At 40.5% G+C, this 24006-nt stretch overlaps 1 protein-coding gene across 5 annotated transcripts in view; it reads right to left on the reverse strand.

The window, feature by feature from the left end:
* The window catches only part of MTM1 (myotubularin 1), a 33806-nt gene extending 11188 nt beyond the window's left edge, over nt 1-22618 (reverse strand). The window contains exons 1-10 of one of the 5 annotated variants that reach the window (XM_065729733.1): nt 22555-22575; nt 20678-20825; nt 14743-14814; nt 13948-14020; nt 12354-12448; nt 11592-11702; nt 10569-10670; nt 3985-4068; nt 2621-2770; nt 807-995 (exon numbers count right to left, since the gene is read on the reverse strand). In XM_065729733.1, the coding sequence (XP_065585805.1) occupies nt 807-995; nt 2621-2770; nt 3985-4068; nt 10569-10670; nt 11592-11702; nt 12354-12448; nt 13948-14020; nt 14743-14805 (867 nt within the window). In that variant the 5' untranslated portion in view covers nt 14806-14814; nt 20678-20825; nt 22555-22575. Of the gene's footprint in view, nt 1-806; nt 996-2620; nt 2771-3984; nt 4069-10568; nt 10671-11591; nt 11703-12353; nt 12469-13947; nt 14021-14742; nt 14815-20677; nt 20826-22147; nt 22282-22554 lie in introns of those variants that run through there. The other 4 variants (XM_065729730.1, XM_065729731.1, XM_065729732.1 and 1 more) reach the window with 4 other exon arrangements.
* Between the last annotated feature and the right edge of the window lie 1388 nt (nt 22619-24006).

Below are 24006 nucleotides of genomic sequence, written 5' to 3' on the forward strand. Positions count from 1 at the left end.
TAACAAGTCTTTAAAGACTATCATAGTAGCCAAGACGGAAGCTGGTACACTGCCCTATGAAGAAAGTGAAAGTAAGTACTAAACTCATGTCTCATACCTCCTCAGCTTAATTAGAGTCTCTAAAGAAACATGGAGCACGACTGTGCCTGCAGTGCTCTATGGTAAATATAACACTGACACTCTGTGACTGGCATTATCTGACCATGCCTGAACAATCCAGACCTCACAAGGGTGGAAATCAAGTCACAGAGACACCTTTCCTTCTGATCCCATTTGGGCTTTGATTACAGATTTGAACAGCCACTGTGTCAGATGGAAATGCTTTCTGATACTGGATTTATCATCAACAGGTACCTACTAAAGTATCCAAGTATTCAAGATTATGCCCATACTCTTTAGAGCATAAACCAAAGTATCATTTGCTTGTTATTTGCTGCATGCTTGGATAAGTCCAAAGTGGTTTGTGTTAAGAAGAATCAAAGAAAAGGACACCTACCAACATGGCTTTATGTGCAGCTTTTTCAGGATAGAATTTACTCAGATGATACACAAAGCTGTGCTTGACTAATAACACAGGGTAGAGTGTCTTGAAATCCATATGTCTTAAGACCCTACTCATGACCTACTTCAGGCGCATCTTTCATGACCTTAAGCCTCATTATATCATTAAGTAAACATAAATATTTGTTATGTAAATCTATCTTCAGTAACAACTTTACTGTTTTTCAAAACTTCTTCAGAGAAAACTCCAAAGTAAGCCCCCACGCATCTTCCTTCACAAGTAAGGCTACTAAGCATCTGATTACCTTGTTTGCAACTGCATTGACACTGGGTCTAGCATCGTAGATGGTCAGCTTTGAGATCTGTCCATTAGCCTCCCTGATGATATCAAGGTATCTTTCGTCGTCTTTATTTCGCTTCCCGCTCATTCCAACCAGGGGTTGGCTGCAGCGCATAATAACAGCTTGGTTCTCCGGATGAATCCACGACAGAACCTAGTTACATCCCAAAAAACGTATCAGAAGAAACACATTTCATTACAAGCTCTAACTTTAAAAGCACTTTCTTTAAATATAGGTAATATAAAAATTCAGGGTCATTTTGTTTCTTCAAAATTTCATTCCCAAACATCACAAATTCCTCCAAGTTTGATAAAATTTAATAAAATATAAGAGTTCATTCTTTTACATATTCAATTCTTACTGAAGTTATATACGCTTCTAAAATCTAATGCACCTTTTTTCCTATGTGTTTTAACTTAATTCTGAAACCTTTCTGCAGCAGCCTGAACGTTTCCCATTATCCTTAAGGTGTGTTTTGTTCCTCAGCTCTCCTCACAAAGCAGATTTTGAGGCACAGTGCCTGCTGCCTTTACTGCTTTGCTGGGCTAAAGCTGCCCCACTACAGATTTGTTACCACGCAGGAAATTAAAGACAGACATTCTAAGAAGCAGGCAACAGGATATCCTCAAACTATTAAGAAAGAATATTCCCACCCAATCTGACAAAGCTGTAAAGGTGAAAGAACATCAGAGACAAAAAGAAAAAAAAATCTTCCAGAATCACTCACTCCTGAAATACAATCCTTAGCTGTATGTCTAGAAACAACATTTGTGTGAAGATTAACATGATTGGTTACTTCCTGACAGGAGCAAAATTATTATTATCAAGGAAATTATTCTAACTGGAAATGCTTCATGAAAGCCCTGACATGTGCTTAGAGACAGAGAAGATAAATAGCTAGGTTATGAGTACCATGCACACACACACACACATAGAACAGTGTAGAGTAGTTTACCATCTATAATCCCTGTATGTGTAACATACATTATACATGTGCATATATATAGTAAATATATATTATCATCCTAGCTTGTCACCAAATACAACTAAATAAATATTTACTATTTTTTTTTCCATCTGCTTGATACTAACTGAGATTCAAGGCAGCTTTCTGGTCCTAAGAACTTAACAACTCTTGCATGTTTGCCAAATTCAAACATCAGATAAAAGAGATTGTACTGTACTAGATAATAATTTCTACAGCTCTGTAAAGATACTATAAAAATATTCTCATATCTCAAATAATTTTAGTTACAGACACATTCCCAAAGAACCAAAGGGGTTTACCTTATATTCTACAGCCCAATTTAAAATTACACAGGACTAAGAAGCCCAAGAATTCACTGTAGAGACTATGCATAAGGGTCTGTTTTAGGGCTGACCATTGAAGCTTTCAACGCTGTGCATGGCTTACCCATGAGAAGGATAATATTTGCTATCACATTTAATGTACACCCAACAATAGCAGTAAACTAGTACAGGTGACTATCCTGGGCTCATACTTCATTAAGAAAAGGAATCTGTAATGTTGGCAGCTGTTACTAGAAAAGTCAAATTAAAATCAAAGTTGGAATGCATGATATTCGTGGGAGATAACAGAAATGAGCCGTGCCCATCACACTAGCTTCAAGTGGTAAAAACCCATCAGCCAATCAAAACTATTTCACTGCAATCATTTCCAAAAGAAGCATTCTCTGTGTCATGTTCAGCAACATGCTGTTTGGATGCGTGCTTAAAACCACGCTGTAAGACAGTTTCATCACATAATTAATACTCACCGGGATTCTATTTCGGGACCTAAAGGCGGCAACTTTCTTGAGGTCATCATCTGTTGCATTATATGGCACTACAAGGAGTGATGGGTATGTGTCACACAGTCCATAATGCTCATTAATAAATGTTACTCTCCATCGTTCATTAGGGAGTCCCTAAAGGGGAACAAAGATGTTCAACATGTGTCTGACTGTACAGCTAGTGATCCTGTTCTCTAACTTCACAATGTTACTATGGCCGCATGGTGGCAACAAGCTCCCAGCGCAACACAGCTACAGTACTGCTTCAAAACAATAGAAGGAAAAAGATTGCAAGAGCACTCAAAACAGCCCACGTCTGATTGGTTTGGTCTTGAACTACTACGTAGGAATTGTGCATACTCTCACACTTGCACTTCCGTTCTCACAAGCTCAAATAATCCTAGTAGGATTATTACTTTAGCAGAAGGACTCGGGAAAGAAAATTACTTTCTCTTCTCTCTCCAAGCACCACCTTTGCACTTTGCCTGCTGGAAAGAGCTTATGACCATGAAAAGTGGGAGGAAGCAAGTCCAATCTCAACCTCCCTCCCTTGTAGTCTGATACTGCCTTTGATTTAAAAAAAAAAAACAAGCAAACAAAAAAAAACAGTGGGAAGGGTGCCTTGAATCTAAGAAACATTCAGTCTGCTCAGTAAGCTATTTCACAAACAGCAGTCAGGAAATTGAGAAAGACTGATAAGCTCTGCTCACATGCATAAATAATGGGGTTTGTGCAGGCATTTGTATTTTAACCTTTTTGAGGTTTTTGGGCCTCTACCTTGAACCAAACAGATTACGTTAAATCCTGGATATGCCTTATCCCATTGGAAGTTGTAGGGGAAAAAGAAAATAAAGACATTCTTACTGCAGCATTTAAAGCAAGAAAATCAATCGTCTAATACTAAGACAATTAAACAGGTTAAACAAAATTAAACGGCATCCTGTTTCACTAATGTTTTTCTACCATCACTTTGTCTGTTGGTATTCTGCCTTGCTCTTAATTAACTTCTTTAAGCAATACTGTTTCTGTAATGATTATTTTTGAAATTATTATTTTATTATACTTCTGGAAGAATCAGATCAAATCAATTTATACTTAGGACACTTTAGATGCATACTTGTCACCCCCTCCTCCCCCATCTACTTAACAGAGGCACATTGTAAGTGGCATTAATAACTTCTTTCAAAGAACAACCACTAACTTCCTACAAGATTCGACTTTTCATTTTAATCCCAATTCTTCCAGAGTTTTGTTTCTTTTTGTATTTCTAACTTCTTCAGTTCTCAGCTGCCCCTGCTCCAAAAGTGGTTTCAGACATGGAAGGACCAAATGCAACTTTAATAACTCACTTGTCTCCTGTATTCAGTCATTGGACTGTACACCATCCATCCATTTTCAGAGAACTTCTCTTCATTCGCAAATGCAAAAAAAAGCTGTAGGATGTAAAGGAAGCTTATTACACAATGTGACTGAAGGTAACAAATACAAAAGCTCATCAGTTACACTCTCATGCCCACCACAAAACGGACCAACTTTCTTACCAACCTCACTCTATCCCACTTGAATTTGATACAATAGACTGTGAAGCAAAAAGCAAGAAATAAGAAAATGCAGACGCATTGATGAAATAACAAAGGTGTGGTGGTACTTAGAAGTAACAGTGACAAAAAGTGCTTAAAAATCACAAAGCATAAACTATTGGATTTTTAAGTTTGTTGTCAGGAGGTGGAATGTTTTAGAACTGCTTATTACCAATTTATTTCTCATGTTTCATATTCTCAATAAATAAAACGCTGCCTTCTCACAACAGGTACAGCTGCAATTACTACTTAGACATTAGATACTAAACTGAAAGCAGCAAGCATTTTACACCCCATCTCCAACTGATTCCCACTAAATGAAATCTGGTTTACCATAACACTCCATGAAGGTTAAAAAGATGCCAGTGAAAACAAAACCAAGTACGCTGGTAGTGGGTTCCACTAACTACTTTCACTTTGCTGCTGCTCTCCAGTCTGATCTATAGAGCATCCTCACCCAGGATTCTAACAACTTTCTCACACCTTGCAGCTCATTTTTCCTTCTCCTCCCAAGCAGGCAGTGCTACCCAGTTAACCCTTCTTTCCTTTGTTTGTTTTTACAGTTTACCATGAAAGCCAAAGCACTGTTTATTTTAGGAATCTCCCTCACTGAAAAAAAATCATTTTGGTAGCTTATGAATTCTTTGGATGCCAACTGGAGCATGAAACTCAGTTGTTGCAAAACACAGCAGAAAAAGTCTTCGCTGTCCTGAGCTAACAAAGAAGCACAGAAAGCATTCAAGAGCCCCTTGAGGCTTGTTTGCAACAACACAGCTGAAAGTCTCCTAGCTACTCAAAGACATTAACAAAAGGAACTGAATGCTGAACAGGACATCCCAGTACACATTTGCACAGGAGCAGATCTGAACAGATAGGAAGTACAGGAAAGTTAACAAAAAGAAGCAGAAAAATCACATGGTTTTACTCTGCCACAATCACCTCTTCATTTTTCATGCAGTGCTTCATAAATACACCACAAGTGCACATGGAGGTTTCTTCAGATTTTATGAAGGCAGTAGCAATGGCTTATGGCCATTCTGGTTAGCCAAAGTAACACTATCTACAGCTACAGTGCAACTCATTAACTCAACCATTAATAGATAGCTCCACAGAAGAACCATCCTCTCTCCCCCAAAGGAATTTGCTATATCCCAAATAGGAACTATGCTAAGAATTCACCAAGAAACCAAAGAGACGAGGAGAAACTTACAAAGAAAAGAGAAAAACTGGAATAACAAGAGGCGAATTAAAAGTGTTTAAAACACTGAAGACTAAAAACAATTTTTCTTTGCAAGGGTTGACTATATTGCAACGAAAAGTTATAGGCAGCATGCTACACCGTGTTCCATACAGTTAGTTTGGTTACTGCTGAAAGTCTCACTCAGTGAACAAAAGAGGTCAGTTTCAGTTGTGGCTTTTTTCAGCTACCATGGGAAATGGAAAGAAGAAATAAAGTATTACAGAGGCAGGGGAAAAAAAAACCCAACATATTAAATCACTACTTAGAAAAACTGTGGGATGTCAGACTGCCTAATCAATAACTGTAGCTCCTAAAAACAATAACACATAATATATTAGTTAAGATTTTGCAAAATCAGATTAAAATCGGTTTGCCTATGATTGAAGTTGGGATTTCATTGCAAATCCACAGTCTAACAGCAGAAAACACTTTAGTTAAAGAAAAAAAAAGACTTCATAGCATGTAAATTTTTGTAAGCTGCTTTTTGAGCTGCGCAAATGATTCTGTTTACTTCCTTTCAGGTGCTAACCCACAATTTCAACACACACAGTCTCTTTTCCAGTCCTCCTCCAGACAAAGTACTTGCCTTCAACAATCAACTTTATCATTGTCGGTTTGCATACACACAGAAAAAAAAATCACAAGTGATACACTGCTAATTCCCAACACGGTGTAGCTCTGTGAGATAAAGGAGAAAGCAGCTGCAATCTGACTACCAGTTGGGCAGGCAGTGCACAAATATTTATTTGTTCACTTATAAAATAATCAATTGTATGTTTTGTTTATATACTATAAAAGTGTTCCACCAATCTTTATACAACAAAAAAGAAGAACAAGAGTTAAACATAGGAAGGGGGAAAAAAAATCACCTTCCCATTCCTAAGTTATGGGTTTATACTTATAAATAAACTACAAAGCTTTAGCTCAGGGAAGAAGCGGACAGTTTCTCAGTGTGTTTGAAAACAAAGGTACCATTATCCTCAACTTCAGCAAGTCACTACTACAGCTCAGCCAGCTGCATCCTACCTGCATATCTGAACACGGAGATGCTGTAGTGTGTACATACTGAGCAGCATTTCTGAGAAACTGTAACTTACCATCATTACACTGAGGCCGCACTGAGACATCCAGAATGAAGCCTCAAGTCAAGGTATTTTTGGCAACATTATGCACTCCATCAGACAGGCCCCAACCACAGTTCTCACTGCTATCTCAAAATCACCCCTACAGATCCAGTAACAACAACGTGACTCTCAGGCACTTGAAGTTCCCAGGAGAATGAGCTATGAGGAGTGAGAGCTGGAAGCCAGACAGCACGCCCGTGGTATCTGAGCAAAGCCAGCAGTCCCGCAGAACTCTTACCGTCACAAACAAATACATGTGCAGGTATTATGGTGGGATATAATCTCATAAAAAAAGGTGGTGCAGCTTCAGGATAAGATCAGGAAGCGAAGCAGCTGTTATTCAGAAACTGAACTTCGGAGGCTAAATATATCTCACCTTTTTTAGGGTACTACAGATGTACAACACTGCTTCATGGGTTTTGTTTGTTTGCTATGTTTTAAAATGTTTAAAGCCACTATTTCAGCAAGGATTCCCTTCCAATTAGCATAAGATTGCAAATGCACAATAGGATTACGAACAGCATCTGCTCATTCCACATCCACTACACTGTCAGTCAGATGAGCTATTAGATATTACATTAGTTAACCCGACCTATGCTAAAACGAGAGCTCGTTCTGAGCTGCAAGTAAACATGAAAGACAACAAGGAGACTGATAAACAGTTGAGTAGAGACTTGTTATTTATTATAGGTTTTCAAACACTGCTGTTGGGGTGGTTACAGAGCAAAACCTTGAAATTACTAAGCACATTCCATTCAGAATGAATGTGTCAGGGTGCATTTACCCACCGCTGGGCTGAGGAGCAGAGAACCAGTCAAAGACCCAGGGTACAGTTCTACAACATGGTCTGAGCAAAATTACCAGCTTAACACTGTTTAAAAAAGTAAATTAAAAAATAGGATGTTTTCTTTTCTTTCCTGCCTGTGCCCTGTACCACTCATCCCCTCCCTTGTACTGGTTCCAACACGTACTAATTACAAACCAGGTCTCCTCAAATTATTAAAAATGGCACAAGGCTAACTCAGAAAACAGAACATTTTGTTCTGGATAAGAGAGCTACACTGGCTTACTTTGTGATTATACAACTGTCAGCGTGACCTAAAAGGAAGAACCAACCGCAGGGCTGAAAGGAGAGCATGGACACCAGGAAACAGCAAGACCTCAGCATTTTGGTAGCAGAGAGCTGCCATCCTCATCCAGCTGTCACGTGAATCCACAGCACTATCTTTGTAGATCTCCCTGCTGGCTGCAAAGCCACAGATTGTCAGCGAACATTCAAAGCAGAAGGCAGGCATGCACAGCCTGGACGCTCATTCAGCCAGCAAAAAAGCAGACACAGAAAGAGGCAGTCCCATTTTCCCTGCGCACTCACATCCATCTGCAAAGGAACACCTACAGATGTCCTCACCCCCCAGCCCCCATCCTCAGGCTAAGCTAACAACACTGAGGAAATGACTCAGGGTAAAGCTTTTATTTTTTCCTCCTTGTTTGACTTCTGTTCATTTCAGTTCCCTATCTGGTTCATCCTGCAGCCTCAAAAACTCGCACTGATTAAAATAAGGCAGGAATGAACAACCACGCAGAAACAGTCATCTCTGACAGGAGCAACTTAAACTATTAGCTAAAACATGGTGTAAGCACACCAAAAATATCAAACACTCCCTTAGCTCATTTTGAAGTCTAAGGTTTATCCACATTATGATGCTGGAAAATAAGGAGTTACTACACACACTACCACACATTACTCACTACCACCGCAGGACAGGAACATTGTCTTGCTGGATGACAAAGCCTAATATAAGTTCACATTTCATCACCATGGTATTCCAAACCCTGTAGTTGGGCTGGACAACAGAACACAGATCTACAAAGGCCACTCCTAACCCAGTTATAACTTAATTTGCCCACATTCCCTTCATGCAAATCAACATAGGTCAATTCCAAGATTGAAATTAAGTGACACACCAGTAGATACTTCTAAGGAAGTTAAAAAAAATTAAAAGACTCATTTATGAAGCAAACTCTTTGCAAGTTCAAAGCTTTTAATCAAAGTTAGGATTGAACAGAAGACCACCTAAGCACTAACTACTCATCAGTCAGGATAAACTAGGCTGTCCACAGCTGTAACTTACAAAATATCCTCCTTACTATAAAAAGCAGTAGCATAAAGCGTGGGTTGCCATGCAGGGTGAAGATGATGAAGCTTTCCATTTTATCTTGGAAAGCAGAATGAGGAGTCTGCTGGGATACACAAAATGGACACAAAGATCCTCTGCCTACTTGGACATCCTGCTTCAATCCCAAAACTACACTGACCAGCTTTCTCAATAGCACTTAGCTCTCTTCTTCAAAAGAAAACAGAAACGCCACTCTAACCCTAATAATTTGAGATGTCAAAAGGCACAAGAGCATTGAAAAGATTATCTAAGCTATGAATTGTTTTTTTTCCCCATGAAGAAAGACTTTTTTTTTTAGCATTAAGTTGGTTGAAAAGGTCACTATTCAGCAATCACTCAAGTATACTTGGGGGATATTACATTTAGCAGAATGCAGTACTTGCAACTCAAGTTCACACTGCTTTAACCACTACCTATAAATTTTAACAAAAAGACAAACAAGTGAAAACAGATAATTCATTAACACTATTAGAGAACTTCATAAAATAACAGACTGATACACTAGATTTCAAATTCAGCAGATAGAACACATCTGCGATGTATGTTCAATACGTAGGGCTTGATGGCAGACCACTGCCAAGCCAAAAAAGACCTGAAAGTCCAGATCATCAGACAAACTGGTCTTATTTCTCACTTTCTAACACGTAATAATTTTTATTTAAGAACAAATGTGTTTCAATGTTAAATAATTCACTTAGCTTTCAGAGCAAATAGCATCAATTAAACCAAAGTGAACAGCACTGCTTCCTGCTATCTTGCAGCTCACTTATGTCACCAATTGTAAATGAAAGCATAGAAAACAAGCATAAAGCTTTACATTTCTCTTTTAAAGATAAAGTTACATGTACACAGAGTTACTGACCATGCTCATGTTTGAACAAATGAATTAATTTTTGCAACACATAAAATGCTGGAAACAAAGAAGAGCCCTTTCAGACCCCTACATCAGACATCAAGAAGTCATCAGTCATACAGGCCAAGACTACAAGAATTCTGCAATATTTACACAGAATTACCCACTGATGTGCATCTTAGGAGAAGGAAATGAGATTCTTACTGCACCTACATACAATTCAACAATTCCATGAGAAAAATTCTTAATTCAAAGTATGACCACCCAATATTTTGTTGAGAGCTCTCGTACAATTACCCTAAACATAAGCAGTCCAATAAAACATAAGCTGAATTTTTCACTTAGCACAATCTTAGCATTTACAATTTAGCATAAAGTACATGAAATGATCTACCAAGCAAAGAAACAGAAGCTAAGGGTTAGTTAAATGTCAGTGCTGCTCAACTACTAGCGATGCTTGGTTGTGTGTTGTTTTCTCCCCCTCAGTAAATGTCTACAAATCCATTACTGTATTAGCCATCTAATTCTTCAGTAACTGCTAATAAAGCAGGTGTAGCTTTACTATGTCTTCTTTTCTTAAATAAAAGCTCTTGTTGATTCACATTCACAGCCTTGGAAACTGCCTAGTAGCTTACTGCTTTCAAGAAGTCAGGAAAGGCATGTGCTGTTCTATTTCCTAACAAGAGAGGACAACGTGCAGACTCTAAGCAATGATATATGCATGGATCAGAGGTGCTCAGTAGTTTACCCGAACCACATTATAAAATATCCATAATTGTATAGATACATAGATGTGTTTTAAACGTGCAAAACAAAACTACTAATTCTCTATACTGACACCAGACCTTGTTGTTATTCTTGTTAAGCAGTTGCTATATCTACTAGTAGGGCAATAGTTAAAGTTAATTGGCAACAACTCTACATTAAGATGATTCAGTAGTATAAATAACATAACTTACCAGGTTATGTGACTGGGGAAAAGCATGTTTTGTGAGGACTTCAAATATATCTCTTCTACTGTGCCCTTCTTGCTTTAATGCAAAGCGTAAATTTCTCATATCCTAAAACAAAGGCATTAACTTTTAAGAGAACCAAGGCAGTAAGGCACTCTTATCTGATGGACTATACATTGTACCTACTCTTACCTGATGCATTATACACTAAATACGATTCAGAATCTGCTTGCAATAAGCCTCAAATTGCTCTGAATGCTCGTTTTTTTTTCCTAGCCCACAAAACAGAAGAGAGCTTAAGAATTCTACAGACAATGTGGTATCACATTCTGTGCGGTGCATACACTGCTTTGGCATAAGGCCATCCAAAGTAACTGTGTATGATTCACTAACAAAACAAAACAAAAAAAAAGCCCCACAGGCAACTGACTGCTTGCAGGATGCGAGTTACTCAGCGTTTTCCAAGTGAAACTTCGTCAGTGATTGCTCTAGACTACATTGTCTCAAGTTGCTTGCTGCAGAAGTGAGAAGACAATCTGCACATTTAAGTATTTGAGGAAAAAAGTGAGTACGTATGCACACACTCCATTAGCAAATCAAATAAAGAATTCTGATTTAGCCACTGGAAACTTACCCCGACCCCATTTTTTCATGGCAACATAATTTTTTGAGGGAAAATAAGGATACAGAGATAACTGTTTCATCAGCTTTTCACTGCCTTTACAGCTTGGAAAACCTGTTTGAGGTGCCTTCAAAAGATTTCCCTTTTTAATTATTTTAGACCCTACAAAATAATGGAGTGGTGCAGGAATAACACCTCAATCCTGTCATGCAAAATATTTTGTCAAACAGCAATTAGAAAATGAAGCTTCACACATGCAGAGGCCACAGTACAAAAGGACTTCCCTGTCCAGTTCTATTTTTAAATTCAGCTGAGAGGAATATATGGTTCTCATCCCTGTAAGTACTAAACAGCAAGAAAACAAGTCTATAGATTTCATTTCCCACTGAATTATTGAAAAGTCTTACCTTACACGTTATATCTAATCCGTAAGAATTCTCTCCTCTGCTTGAAGCTCCTCCCATTTTTTCAATCCTTGAAATTACACCCAATGGAACATCCAACACCACAACTGGATCCTGCAATGAAATTTTGGGTAAGGAGAGGGTTAATCTGAAAAGACAATTCAGGCAAAATGTTCTTATGCATACCACAGTGGAACAAAGTACACAGAGGAAGCAAAAGTATGCTGCTCATTGAACACACTACTACTCCTGCCACCCACATGATGTTCTTCCAACAACACTGACAATCAAAACCTTGGTTTACTGACAGCTATTTCAAGAAGTAGTGCAGGTCATTAGTCGCTGCCTTTGCTCTGTCACAGAGCAAGTGTGAAGAGAAAAGTTATCCAAAAACTCCAAAAACTCCAACAGACAAAAGGTAAAGGCTTCAGTTCACTAAGTAGTTAAACTGTAGTTTCACCATGAAAAAAAAAAAAACAACTAATCATACACTTATACTCAACTTCAAAGAACTTCCATTTTTGTGAGGATTTCTCAGAGGCACAAAGGCAATTACTGTTTAGTCATTAAACAATTACAATATGGTTATTACAAACGTTACAGATCATTTCAAGTAAAAAGCCTCCCATGCAATTCCAATAGCATACATGTGCCAAAGCTAAAGCAAATGAACTGGCCACAAAATAAATCAAAGGCAGCAGAGTTGAGGAGGAGAAGGTTTAAAATTCACTCATCCCTCAGAAGTAATTGCAGCACAATACTCACATTTTCCACACTCCTGAGGTACAGCCTATAGTTTGTGATGTATACTCTTCCTTTAACGGGGCCATTAAATGGACACATGTAAATAACATCCTTGTCTGTAAGAAATGCAGTATTTCTTAAACATTGAGAGAAGAAAAAAAATCAAATCTAAGGAAAACATCAATTAAATAGCAGTAAAATAAAGACAGCTGTACTCTTAACAGTCATTCTAAAGAAAGCTGAATGAATTAAAGTAATAAATCTGACTTTTATCCACTTAAATTATTGAGAAAGTGTGAAAGTTTCTTGTAACAAACTTGCCCAAATCCTCCAGCAGATTTCATTAGCCTCCCCCAGTTATATTGGTGTATTCCTTGGCACTGTGTAGGAAAGGGCAGGACACAGAGAATGACAACATGTAGATTTTCCCTGTGATTACTGAACTAGTTTCTTGATCATCCCAGATGAAATACACTCTTTTGTTGACACCATTACATCTTTCAGTGCCCTCTAACCAATCCTCCTGCATTACAGTATGTAGTTCATGTTGTGAAGTGTTTAGGGAACTCTCCACCCTGAAGAGAAGCATTACATTTCAAATTTGAGGCAATCAACTGCAACAGGGCCATCAGCACTGTTTCAGCAAGGATGGCAAAACAGTGAGCACCAACACCACTCAAAAGAAATATCTAACTGCAGCTGTGCCTTCGAAGACTTAATGGAAGGAACGCAACAACCTATTTCTCCCTGTTCACTTATTTCTTTAACTCACACTACTTATCTGCTTTACTCAACAAGCACCCTCCTCCCAGTGTGCTCCCCCAAAGCAGAGATAATTGTCATAAGGATCGTATCAAACACTCTTCTTTGAGCCACATCCTCATGCCTTCCCAACTCTCCTCATTAAACACACAGGTACTTCCTTTGAATCACCACTTTGGTTTCAGCTCAGCCAGACTGGTTTACAAATCAGTATAACAAAATCTTGGGTTGGAAGTAAGGAGCAGTTTCACAAATAAGAGACCTCTTTTAGTTTTATTCTCATACTTCATAACAAACTTCCACGAGTGCAAGGCTCCATCCCATGAAGAGTCTGCACCAAGCAAGAAACCACAGCCCACAGTGCATTACTCTTCTTCATGCTACAATACCGTATGGAAAGGCTAACAAGCATGCAGTAATTAAGTGCAGGAAGCATCATGTTGTACCTAGGATAATCACAATTTAGACTAAAGTTGCACACCACTGTACAAGATATCAGTACAATTCTGATTGGCACACATGTGTAACATCTTTGGTCTTCAAAATGCTGAGATGGAATCGCATCACATACTTCGTCCACGTTTAAAATCATGATACATTTTGACTTAGAAATTCTGTGTATTATAGATCTACTGCATATGGACACCTTGATTTCAAAGTCTTAAAAAATTACTATTTGAAACGTGTGATAAAACTCTTTAAGTGATTACTTGAAAAAACTAATTCATGACATTTTAACATAACATAAGGCCCAGTCCAAACCATTCCAGGTTATGGGAAGAAGCCACCGACATACACACACCCACCAGACTCTCAAGCACATGCTGCATGAGACAGTTATATGGTCTCATACCTGTAACTCTGGTCTCTCCTGGCAGACGAGGTATTTCTTCACTTTTTTCCCAGTTAGCTCCATCTTTCAGAGTCTGAAGAAAGAGAAGTACAACAGTACATCCTATTTTATTTACAATTATTTCAAGTTCCAGAATTAAAAAAGTACATATCTTAAATTTCTGCACGGGAAAGAAAAGCCTTACCCACTGTAGAAATTGACACTGCTTAAGTGATGTCATTTTTAAGCCGAGCAAACTTGGAAAATTTAATGTAGAAAATGCGTTGAGAAATAATGATACAGAAATGTAATCCCTGTGTTCTGCAGGGATGTTTAACTGCTTCTTTAGAGTAAGAGACTAAAACATGCTGATCTGACAGAGCTTCTCAAGCTTTAAATAATTAACAGCTGCAGTTCAGACAGAGGGGAATGTCATTTAGCTTGCTTTAACATGAGCATTTCCCACTTAAGATAAACATTTAAAAGAAAGCCAACCACATGACCAGATCAGCTGTGGTTCAGAACGTTTCCACGGCACAGAACTGCCTACAATTTGTAAGTATACCACAACATATTTCAGTGTAGGAAGCAAAGATAGTAAGTCTATTAGAATTGACTTCAAACACAATCATAACTTGCATTCCAGAGAGCGTTTCACCCATCTGCTCTGAGAGAGATTTAAACCAGTTTTTCTTATAAAAACTTTAATGAAGTTTATACAGTCAAGAAAAAAAAACAAGCAATCATTCAAGTACTCAGTTTTATCTTCCATATTTGATCACTGAGACCCCAATGCAGAAAACATGTAAAACTTACTCTTTTAATTGAGGAGCTCTCCAAGGAGTGTGAATTATATTTAGGTGCTGATGATGAGGCCATACTGAGTATCTGATGAGAAAGCACAAATTGGAGACTTAAACTTCCTCTTGGAGTACATAGTGCTTACAGGAGAGATTTATGCTTTGGACACCAAGAGCCCCCAGTGTCTTGAAAGATAGTATTCATAAAAAATATAGATATTTACATAATGTCTTGTGATTCGAGGCTACTACTTAGAAGCAGCCAAATCTAACAAGAAACTCATTAATAGCTCCAGAATGTGTTCTCATACATTCTGGCTCAAGCAGCATGCTTTATTTCAGTTGTTTGCATACTATTATCAGCTACATCAACAAACATTAGAAAGCTTATTTTAAGCTGCAGGATGCACATGCGAGGAAACGCAACCCATGCGGAGCATTTGTATTAAGAGTTTTCACTTACAAAACAAAAACAAAACATTTTAAAGATTTCCCCCATCTCCTGAAGTGAAACTTCAGTGTGGCCAGCAGAAGGGGGAGAGTCCAAATTCAGGTAAAAAATGATACTGATTAGATAGAGTTGCATAATACGGCGTTAATCTAATTTACCATTTCCTGACATTGCACAGGGGATCTCTAGAACACACACAGGGAGAATTCTCACAGCTGAAGTTACTCCCAACAGGAACGTCACACCACACTTCCCATTCACTAGGCACACACCCTTCAGCAAGCCAAAGTGTCTAAGCACAGAACATCGCAGAGCTATTATTCTGGGGGAGAGCAGCAGTAGGTGATTACAGACTATAGTTTCGTTATATTCCAGCCTAAAATAAGAGCCTTCTCTCCCTGCTACGCAGCAAAAAAGTTTTGTGCAGATCTCTGCATCAGGACAAACTGGCCCACGCTCCTTCCTGCACAGCAGCAGGCTCGCAGTGACATTACAGCAGTCCTGCACAAGCAACAGATCGTACTGCAAGAGTCAAAAAACCTTTGAAAGTACTGCAACAAGAACACTATATTTTCAGTGTGAAGTGGTTGTTCAATTACTCTGAATCAATTACTCTGTTTCATTTCCAGTGCCTCAGTGATGTACATTAGACTTATTCAAAGCTAATTAGAGTAGAATAAATACGCACTGGAGGTAAGGTTATCTGTCAGAGTTGTTTCTATTAATCCACTGAATATCCCATTTAAAAAAGTGCAAATCAGTTACTTAGTTTAGCAACACTAGTGGAAGAATTCATTCAGTGCTACCTAAGTTTTGCTTTAAGCCAATCACACTTTAAATGTCCTAAAATGACACAGCATGTACGAAGCTCCTTCCAAGCCAAACTGCTCTGATTCTGCAATTGTCAGGCAGCAGACAAGATCAGCATCTCATTTTTTATCTCATATCCATCAAATAAGGATATACCTTCAAAGAGGGGCACTGCTCTGTCTCCCAGGAGCAATCAAGTTTTCCAAAACATGTAAAATGAGCATGAAATATTTCCTTTCATATTATTTCCTTTTTCTGCCAAGTTGTAGAAACTTTTTCTGGCCACCTGTCTGATACTGCCAGGCACAACTCACAAGCATCCTTCACCTAGCCTTACACCAGCAGCAGCTGTCTCACTACCATGGAGCAGCAGCAGTCCTTCAAACACCAGGAAAGACTCACAAATAGTCTTCCTCTCAGACACATTTCACTCCCCAGCAACACTTGCTTGTGATTTTCAGCTTTTGTGCAAGTATAGAAACCACACGTTTGCCAGTGGTTGAAGAGATTAAATAACTACACAAAATCAAATCAGACAACTTTGTGGACAATATCTGCCAGTTACAGTTGAGCATCCTCCCTTCAACGTAGCACAGCAATTTTACTGGACTTGAACTAATAAACAAATATAAACAAAGCTCTGTTAAAACTGCCTGAACTCACTACAGTAACTTGACCAAGAAATGCAGGCTGCAATCATCTTACAACAATTGAATTCCTTGAGATTCGTACACACTAAAGAACACGTTTACACCTGTGCTTCCTGGGGTGCACAGGAATGCAGGCACAACTGCACTGGAAAGGTCACATCCTGGAGGCCAGATTTCAACAAGTCCATTCAAGGGCCCAAATCTGTACATATATAATGCATCAGATTGTGTTCAAAGAATACAATCCACATTTGTCATAGGATTAACACCACAAATATCTGAGGTCAAGTAAACTGCATCAAGTAAATTACCACAAGCACCACTTTCTGGGTATGTAATATTTTTGACCCTCCATCACTGTATTAATACACTTGAAAAAAAAAAAAAGTTTTTATAATTCTAAATTAATTGGAGCAATGACAAGTCTGACAACACCATGTGGAAGCAGGAGTCAGACCCAGGATCCTCGTGAGCCAAGCGTGAGAATCATCTGCATTCCTTCGAATCCTCAGTCAAGTGGAAGATGCAAAGCATGAGCAAACAGATTTTAGTAACAAGGTATGCTCATACTGCTGTACGAAACAAAACTGCTCGCTCTGTACAACGGCTTGCAGAGCTGGTACGGGTACACTGCCTTGTATTTCCCGTGGTAGAATTAGAAGCATGCAGTGAAGTCAATATCCCTAAAACAAAACATCTGTCAGGATCACAACTGCAGAGAACAGATAAAACAACACACTGGTTTACTGGGAATAACTTACAGAACAGAGCTGAGCTCTAAGAATTTCTAAGACAGAAGCAAAGTTAAGAGAAACATGGAGAAAAAAAAAAAACATTCTAACTGTGCAAGAAAAAAGGAATAGAAATCCTTAAAAAAGGTTTTAAATTAATAAATAAAGGAAAACAGTCCTGAAAGGTCAGCTTAGCAACAGCATCTAACTTATCAGAGTCACTGAAATAAGTATCAGCATCTTTAACATTCGTAAATGAGCATTTAATCTAATGAAGTCAGCAGCAGTCATTCATCTCATTAAAGGTTAATAAAGTTTTAGCATTAAATATATACTGGAACACACAAGTCACAAGAAAGCTCTGCAGCAACAAAGGCAGTTTGTCAGCCACCAGCTCTCCCTATCCTAACAGCACCAACCAAGCACAGAAATGCTGCGAGATCAAAGCGCCGAAGCCAAGCAGCCAGGTCCCCACAACTAAATACGCCTTCTTTGCTCACACTTAACCAGGAATACTGCAGTGCAAAGGAACTCAGCAATGGAAACAAAAGAAGGTATCAGATGTCTACAAAGCTGAACAAAGCCACACACACACAAAAGTCAGCAACGTATGGCAGAATGTTCCAGTATCAACACAAACATACGTAATGCTAAAACCTATTGGTTCGCTTCACATGCATAAGTCATACTTACATCTATTTACTTGTGGGCAGCAACAACTACATGCTACTTGTTATACCACTTGATCAGAAAGAAAGGCCCACGAAGCATAAGGAAAACTGACCTACCTGTGAGAAGAATCACTTCAACAGCAAGAGGTTCTCTTAAAGCACTTCAAACAGCATTTACAATTTCTTACTGTCAGAGTTCAAGGGCAGATCATATCTACCCCTGCTTCGACGAACCCCCTTCACACATCAAGTCATATGCTTCTATCTGCTCTCATTCCAGAGGGGATCTCTGCAGTCAACATGGATTACCAGACCACAGAATCTCCTATTTCTACCTCACTGTCACAGAGATGGGGGTAAAATCCTTTCAAGTGCAACCTTTCAGGAACAGCCTGTAGCCTTTACCCTTCCTTCAGATCCCACTGATCTCAGGGAGGATTGTGCCACTAGCAGTTCTTCTCTCAACGTCCAAGCAATCTTCTCCATCCGTATGCACTTATTAAAATCTACATTGTCCAGGGAAAGCATCTGAGCTTTCAAGTGTCTTTTGAAAGCATTCTCAATTCAAACTGTAACTAGAACACAGAAAGCATATCAGCAGTACAAGCCTCCAGGGGACACCGTGCGTGTAGAATGTACAGTAGTGCTTGCCCTTCTGCTAGGAAGTTTCTAAGTCAGTTAATCACATTCATCAGTAGCAGAATATAAAAGATGGCTATATTCTCCAGGAGAAGGAAAAAAGACAAAAAAAAAAAAAAGAAATAAGACCTGAAATCTGGAGCTACCTGTTGGCTGCCCCAGCAGGCTTCTCCACCCTTATGAAAATTGCATTGCAGCGCTGCTGATGTTGACAGTTCTCTGCTAGAGGGTGAACAGAAAGCTGTACGCCGCACGGTGAAGTGTGACATTTGTGAAGACATTTTTAATTTTGAAGCATCAGAAAACACTTCCTCTCCCCCAAAAGCAGAAGGAAAGAAAACTGCAATTCTGTATGGATTGCTATTTTTTCTGTGTCCATGTGAAGGCTTCCTTTACTGCCTTAACCTTTCCCAGAATTTAACTCCCCTTCCACTTTCAAAATAAGTCATGACCTTCAGCAAGACCTCACATACAGGTTCAAAACATTACTTTTTCTAATTATCACCCCAACTGCTTCCTCCTTTCAAATTACATTGAAAGCACAGCTCAAGGTGAAAACCCTGGCTTTTATCCTGGCTAGCTTTTTTGCCAGAAAATTACAAGCTCTCTCACAGAAAGATGATACAGTAGGACAGGAGCCATCAGGGACACTAAGTAACTTCTCCGTGGATAGACTTTGATCTGTTAGTCAGATAATTTCTCATGCTTTATATCACAGCAACAAGGAAATAAAGCATCTGCTTCAGAAGTAATAAACAATATTATTTGCTGAAGCCTGTTCTCTAGCATTTGTTTGAGGTGAGTTCCTCGTAAGATATGCCAGCATTACTTCTACCCTCTCTTGCTTGTTCAACACTCTTCCTGTATTCGTTCAACATGCGACACCTTACATTTGCTGTGACCTGTCTTCTTTCCTGACCTGCTCTCAGTATTTACTCTGGTGACTGATTCTGAAGTGGAAGTTCAGTTACACAAGCATTATCAAAGAAAGTAGTAGTTTTCCTTCTATCCATGAGCCCTGTACAATAAGCAGTAGTTAAATCTAGCTAGATCAGGTGGCAGGACAGAAGCCAGTGTTTTTTGTTGGTTTTTTTTTAGGAACCATTTCTTACATTATCTCTAGAATCAACACTACACCTGTAGGATACTAATGTCAGGAGGCTGATCCATGGCCTTCCATACCTACCCAGACTATTTTCTCTACTTTGCACCCCCTGCAGGGAATGTATACCTCCCACATTGCTGAAAGCTAACACAGTTGACAGGAATGCCTATGGGACAGCAAACAGAGCTTCAAAGTTTCCTATTAAGAAAATCTTCAGCCGCCCTCCACTCATTCTTCTTGAAAGATATCCCCTTAGGCCACCACTGCTCTACTGCTAAATGGTGATTCCACAGGAGAAATGGAAAATTTAACTGTTCTACATTGATATACTGTATTAAAATACACCATAACAGAGGAAAGCCTGAGAAGGGGAAGATATTCTAACCAACTTTCCTTTGAGAACATGTACAACAACTGACGCATCAAAGTCCTTCTCTTTTGCCTGCTGTGCCTAGTTCCCTCTTCCACTACACGGATTCCTTCTCTGAATACTACACATAATACTATGGAGAAAGTGCTATTCTGAGCTCATCCCTGTTTGAAAAGAAGCAGGTTAAGGGCTTGGATGAAGCCACACAGGAACAGTTCTTTGCTTCACTCCCAGACAGGGACAAACTGGGAGCCCCCCGAGCTATCCCTTAGGCAGCACCATAGTCCTGCACATGCTCTTTCAAGCAGCAGGCTGGAGCTTTGCTGGGCACAGAAAGATTAATACTTTCTATTTCACACCTGTCTCTGCATGTTAGGCATTAATGGTGCCAGTCACTCAGCAGACAGCCTCTGGCATATGGCCCTTCCATTCATTATCTGCAACCACCCAGCAAAGATTTACTTTGAAAAACACACATCCTATCTTACACAAAAGCATAACCTGCTCTTCTTGCGAACACTTACTTTTGTTTTCTCTTTCCCAGAAGCTTCCAAGTTTAGTAAGTCATTTCAGTTGTAGAAAACAGAGGAGTCTGCCTCAGCGTGAAATGAAAGAGCAACACAGCATTCATCCTTCAGCTCTCAAACATTTGACTTTGTGCTACAGCCGGACCTCGACAGGAATGCAACAGGTATGAAGACACTGTCAGAGTTGCCAGAGTACTCCATCTGATATTACTTTTAAAATAACATCAGAAAGAAAAATAATCCAGACCAGTTGCTACTGAAACACTCTGGAGAAAGGAAACAAACACTACTAGCTCTTTTTCAGTTTTCTCTTGTGTCAGCAAGTTTGGCATTGAGTTGTTGGAACTGAGAAGAGCTTCTGAATCTTTAAGATAGACAGCTTTGAAACGTCTCTAATGGGTAAACACTACATAGACTTTTAACCAACCTTATGTTCCCTAGACATTTTTGGGCATCTTATTGCACACTGTTAAGCATTTCCTCTGTCATCTGTTTCCAATGAATACTGACATTTGTTTCTTTTCCCAAATACATTCAGGAAAGAATTTCACATGGAAGGTGATGCGTAACTAGGGGGAGTCAGAAGAAACAGACCATGAAGTAAAACTCATTTCTACACAATTCCAATTCTTAGCAAAAATTAACACTGTCTCCTTTAAAGGAGCGCCCACAGTTAAAGATTTACAGTTAGCTCTCATGAAGCTAGCCTTGCATTCTACATTAATACTAGCCTGGTTAACACTGTAACTCAATGGATCAGGAATACTTTGGCACTAGCTTGCTCAACCTCTGTGATGTTACAGCCCCTGCCTTCCAAAGGAAGCTTCCAAGAGAAGCACTTGCTGACCAAGCACAGAAAGATAAACAGTGAAAAAAGGGAAAGCCCCGCCCTTCATTAAAAGCACCTCCTTATCTCTTCTGACTTCTGCCACACAATGAAAATACATACAGCCCCAGCAGTGCATTAAGGCTTGATGAACTTGTCAGCTTTGCTAGGAACTGTACATCCGAACCTCTTTTTAACCGTGTAAACCACAAAGAACGCAACCAGGAGAGAGATTTCAACAGTGACAGCATACAAAACTGTGAGATATGTCCCCTTCAAATCTCATCAGACAGATGAATGGCTGCTAGCAAACTACACGCACAGCACTGCCCCCAAACAGGTACATCGCAGCGTGCCCACGGTGCTTTTTAAACACACGCAGTAGCGATTAGACAAGCCAACACTTGTTCTAGAGATCCACCGAATACTTCTCAACAGCCACATGACCTCAGCACTAGATGCACACAGTGCAGGCTCAAGAAAAACGTAGCTTTCCCTAAAAAGAAGAAAAGCTCAGACTTTCCCACCACCTCAGTGCCACACGCATCTGTCAACATACACACACAGATATGCTACAGCACGAAGACCAGCAAGCAGAAATAAGCTGTCACCCCAAGAGCCATTTCTTACTCGGAACCAACTCAAACACTCGCTGTGAAATGGAAGCCACACGCGTCAAATAAAACTTGGGGCAGCCACAACCAGGCGCAGGGCGGCTCACAAGCCCGATGCCACACACAGGGCGCTCGGAGCAGTTTCACATCGCAGCGGGTAAGTCCTCTTCACGGCGAAGGAGAAAGTTACGGCTCCAAGGCAGCTCGGCGCTAAGTCACGCCGCCCACCCGGGCACGAGCTGCGGGCAGCGGGGCGCGGCCACAGGTGAACCCCGAGCAGGGGAGCCGAGGAGGGCCGCGGGACAGCGCCGGGCCGGAGGGAAGGCCGAGCCGAGCCGGCGGGCGCTGAGCGAGGCGGGGCAGCGAGCGGCCGGCACCGCAGGGGGTGGGAGCAGCGGGAACGGCGCGGGGCCGGGCTGGGGGGGCACACTCACCGCGGCGCGGCCGCCGTCGCCGTCACCGTCGCGGGCCCAGTGCGGCGCGCAGCTCGGCCCGCCCCGCCGGGCAGGGCACGGCCACCGCGCGGGGGCCGCCGGGAGCTGTAGTCGCGGAGGGCGGCGCTCTCGAGCTGGGGGGGGAGAACTCTGGGCCCCGCGCTGCGCCCAGCCGCGCGTGCCGTCCGCTTGGGCCTTCTGGCTGCGCTCCCTGTGGTAAAAGCTGGATGGCAGATCCACGGATGCGATGTTGAAGCTTTGAGTCCAGTGCGGTGAATCATGAGAGCAGGTTCTCTATAGTAAAGACAAGTGCAAATCACCTAGGGGGTTGTCGTGGAGCCTCGGGGTCTCTGTTTATGGTTGTAAAGATAAGCAGAAATAGGGGCAAGGAGTCTTTTTCGGGGCACACCACGAAGGACGATCGTACTGTTACAGGGCAACAAAGGTGCTACTCCCTGCTGATGTACCTGTTGGGCCAGATGTGTTACACAAACAGTGAACAAAACTTAGAAATGGGGGTGGGCATAAACCAAACTAATAAACTTGTCAATAAGAAAGCAGGATGGACGTCCTGTTGTCCCAACAAGATAACCAAGCACATGTCTCCCTTAAACAAATGGTGAGGAGCTCTCCCCCTTCAAGGTTTGAACATTTACAGCAAAATTGACCCTTAGGTTTAATCCCCTTGATAACCAGAGTCTGGAATGTGATGAATATGCATGTGCTATACCTTTAAATATGTATTCATTTCTCTCTTTGGTTTGCATGTTTGGTGGACAGATCCCCCATGCACCCAGCACTGTAATAAAGGGAATATCTGCTTGACATATTTCACTGGTGTGTCAAGTTACTTGGCCAGATTTCTCGGCATCAGTGCTATTCACAAAGCAGTGTCTTGGTTGACACACATGTAGGTCTGTGTCTGGTTGTCGTGTACACACGTGTACCTGTATACACGTGTGTGCTCGCTCGCAGAGAATCCTTTCTGACCGTTCTGTCAACATTTCATTGCGATCACATTTTAAAGTCTTTTGCTGGCATTATAGAGGCTGAAACATTATTTTTGAGTTACTCATTTGTGACTCCGCTGACCTAAGATCACTGAAAGCACCCTTCAGAGCCGCTTTCTGAAGTGCCTTCCCACCAGTCCTGTGCTAGCTCATTTCCAGCCTGCTTACACCCCTTGGAAGCACGAGGCCTCAAGCAGCCCCTTGCCCGTATGGTCTTGGCTGATTTCATCTATTATTCCACCCTGATGTCTCAAACAAAACATTCTCCACCCTTGCTCCATGACGCTGTTCTCTTCTCCCTCCCTGCTCCTCTGTTGCTAACCCATCTACGAGCTCATTTCTGAAGGCCTTCTTGCATGCCTTTCAGCTTCCAGTAGGTGGTAACCAGGCCTTTCCTTGTGGATTTTTCTCTAGTCCATCTGCATTTTACCCCCAGACAACA

The sequence above is a fragment of the Cyrtonyx montezumae genome, unplaced genomic scaffold (assembly GCF_038088225.1).
Source record: "Cyrtonyx montezumae isolate F1298 unplaced genomic scaffold, pur_monq_1.0 scaffold_11, whole genome shotgun sequence".
Classification (NCBI taxonomy): domain Eukaryota; kingdom Metazoa; phylum Chordata; class Aves; order Galliformes; family Odontophoridae; genus Cyrtonyx; species Cyrtonyx montezumae.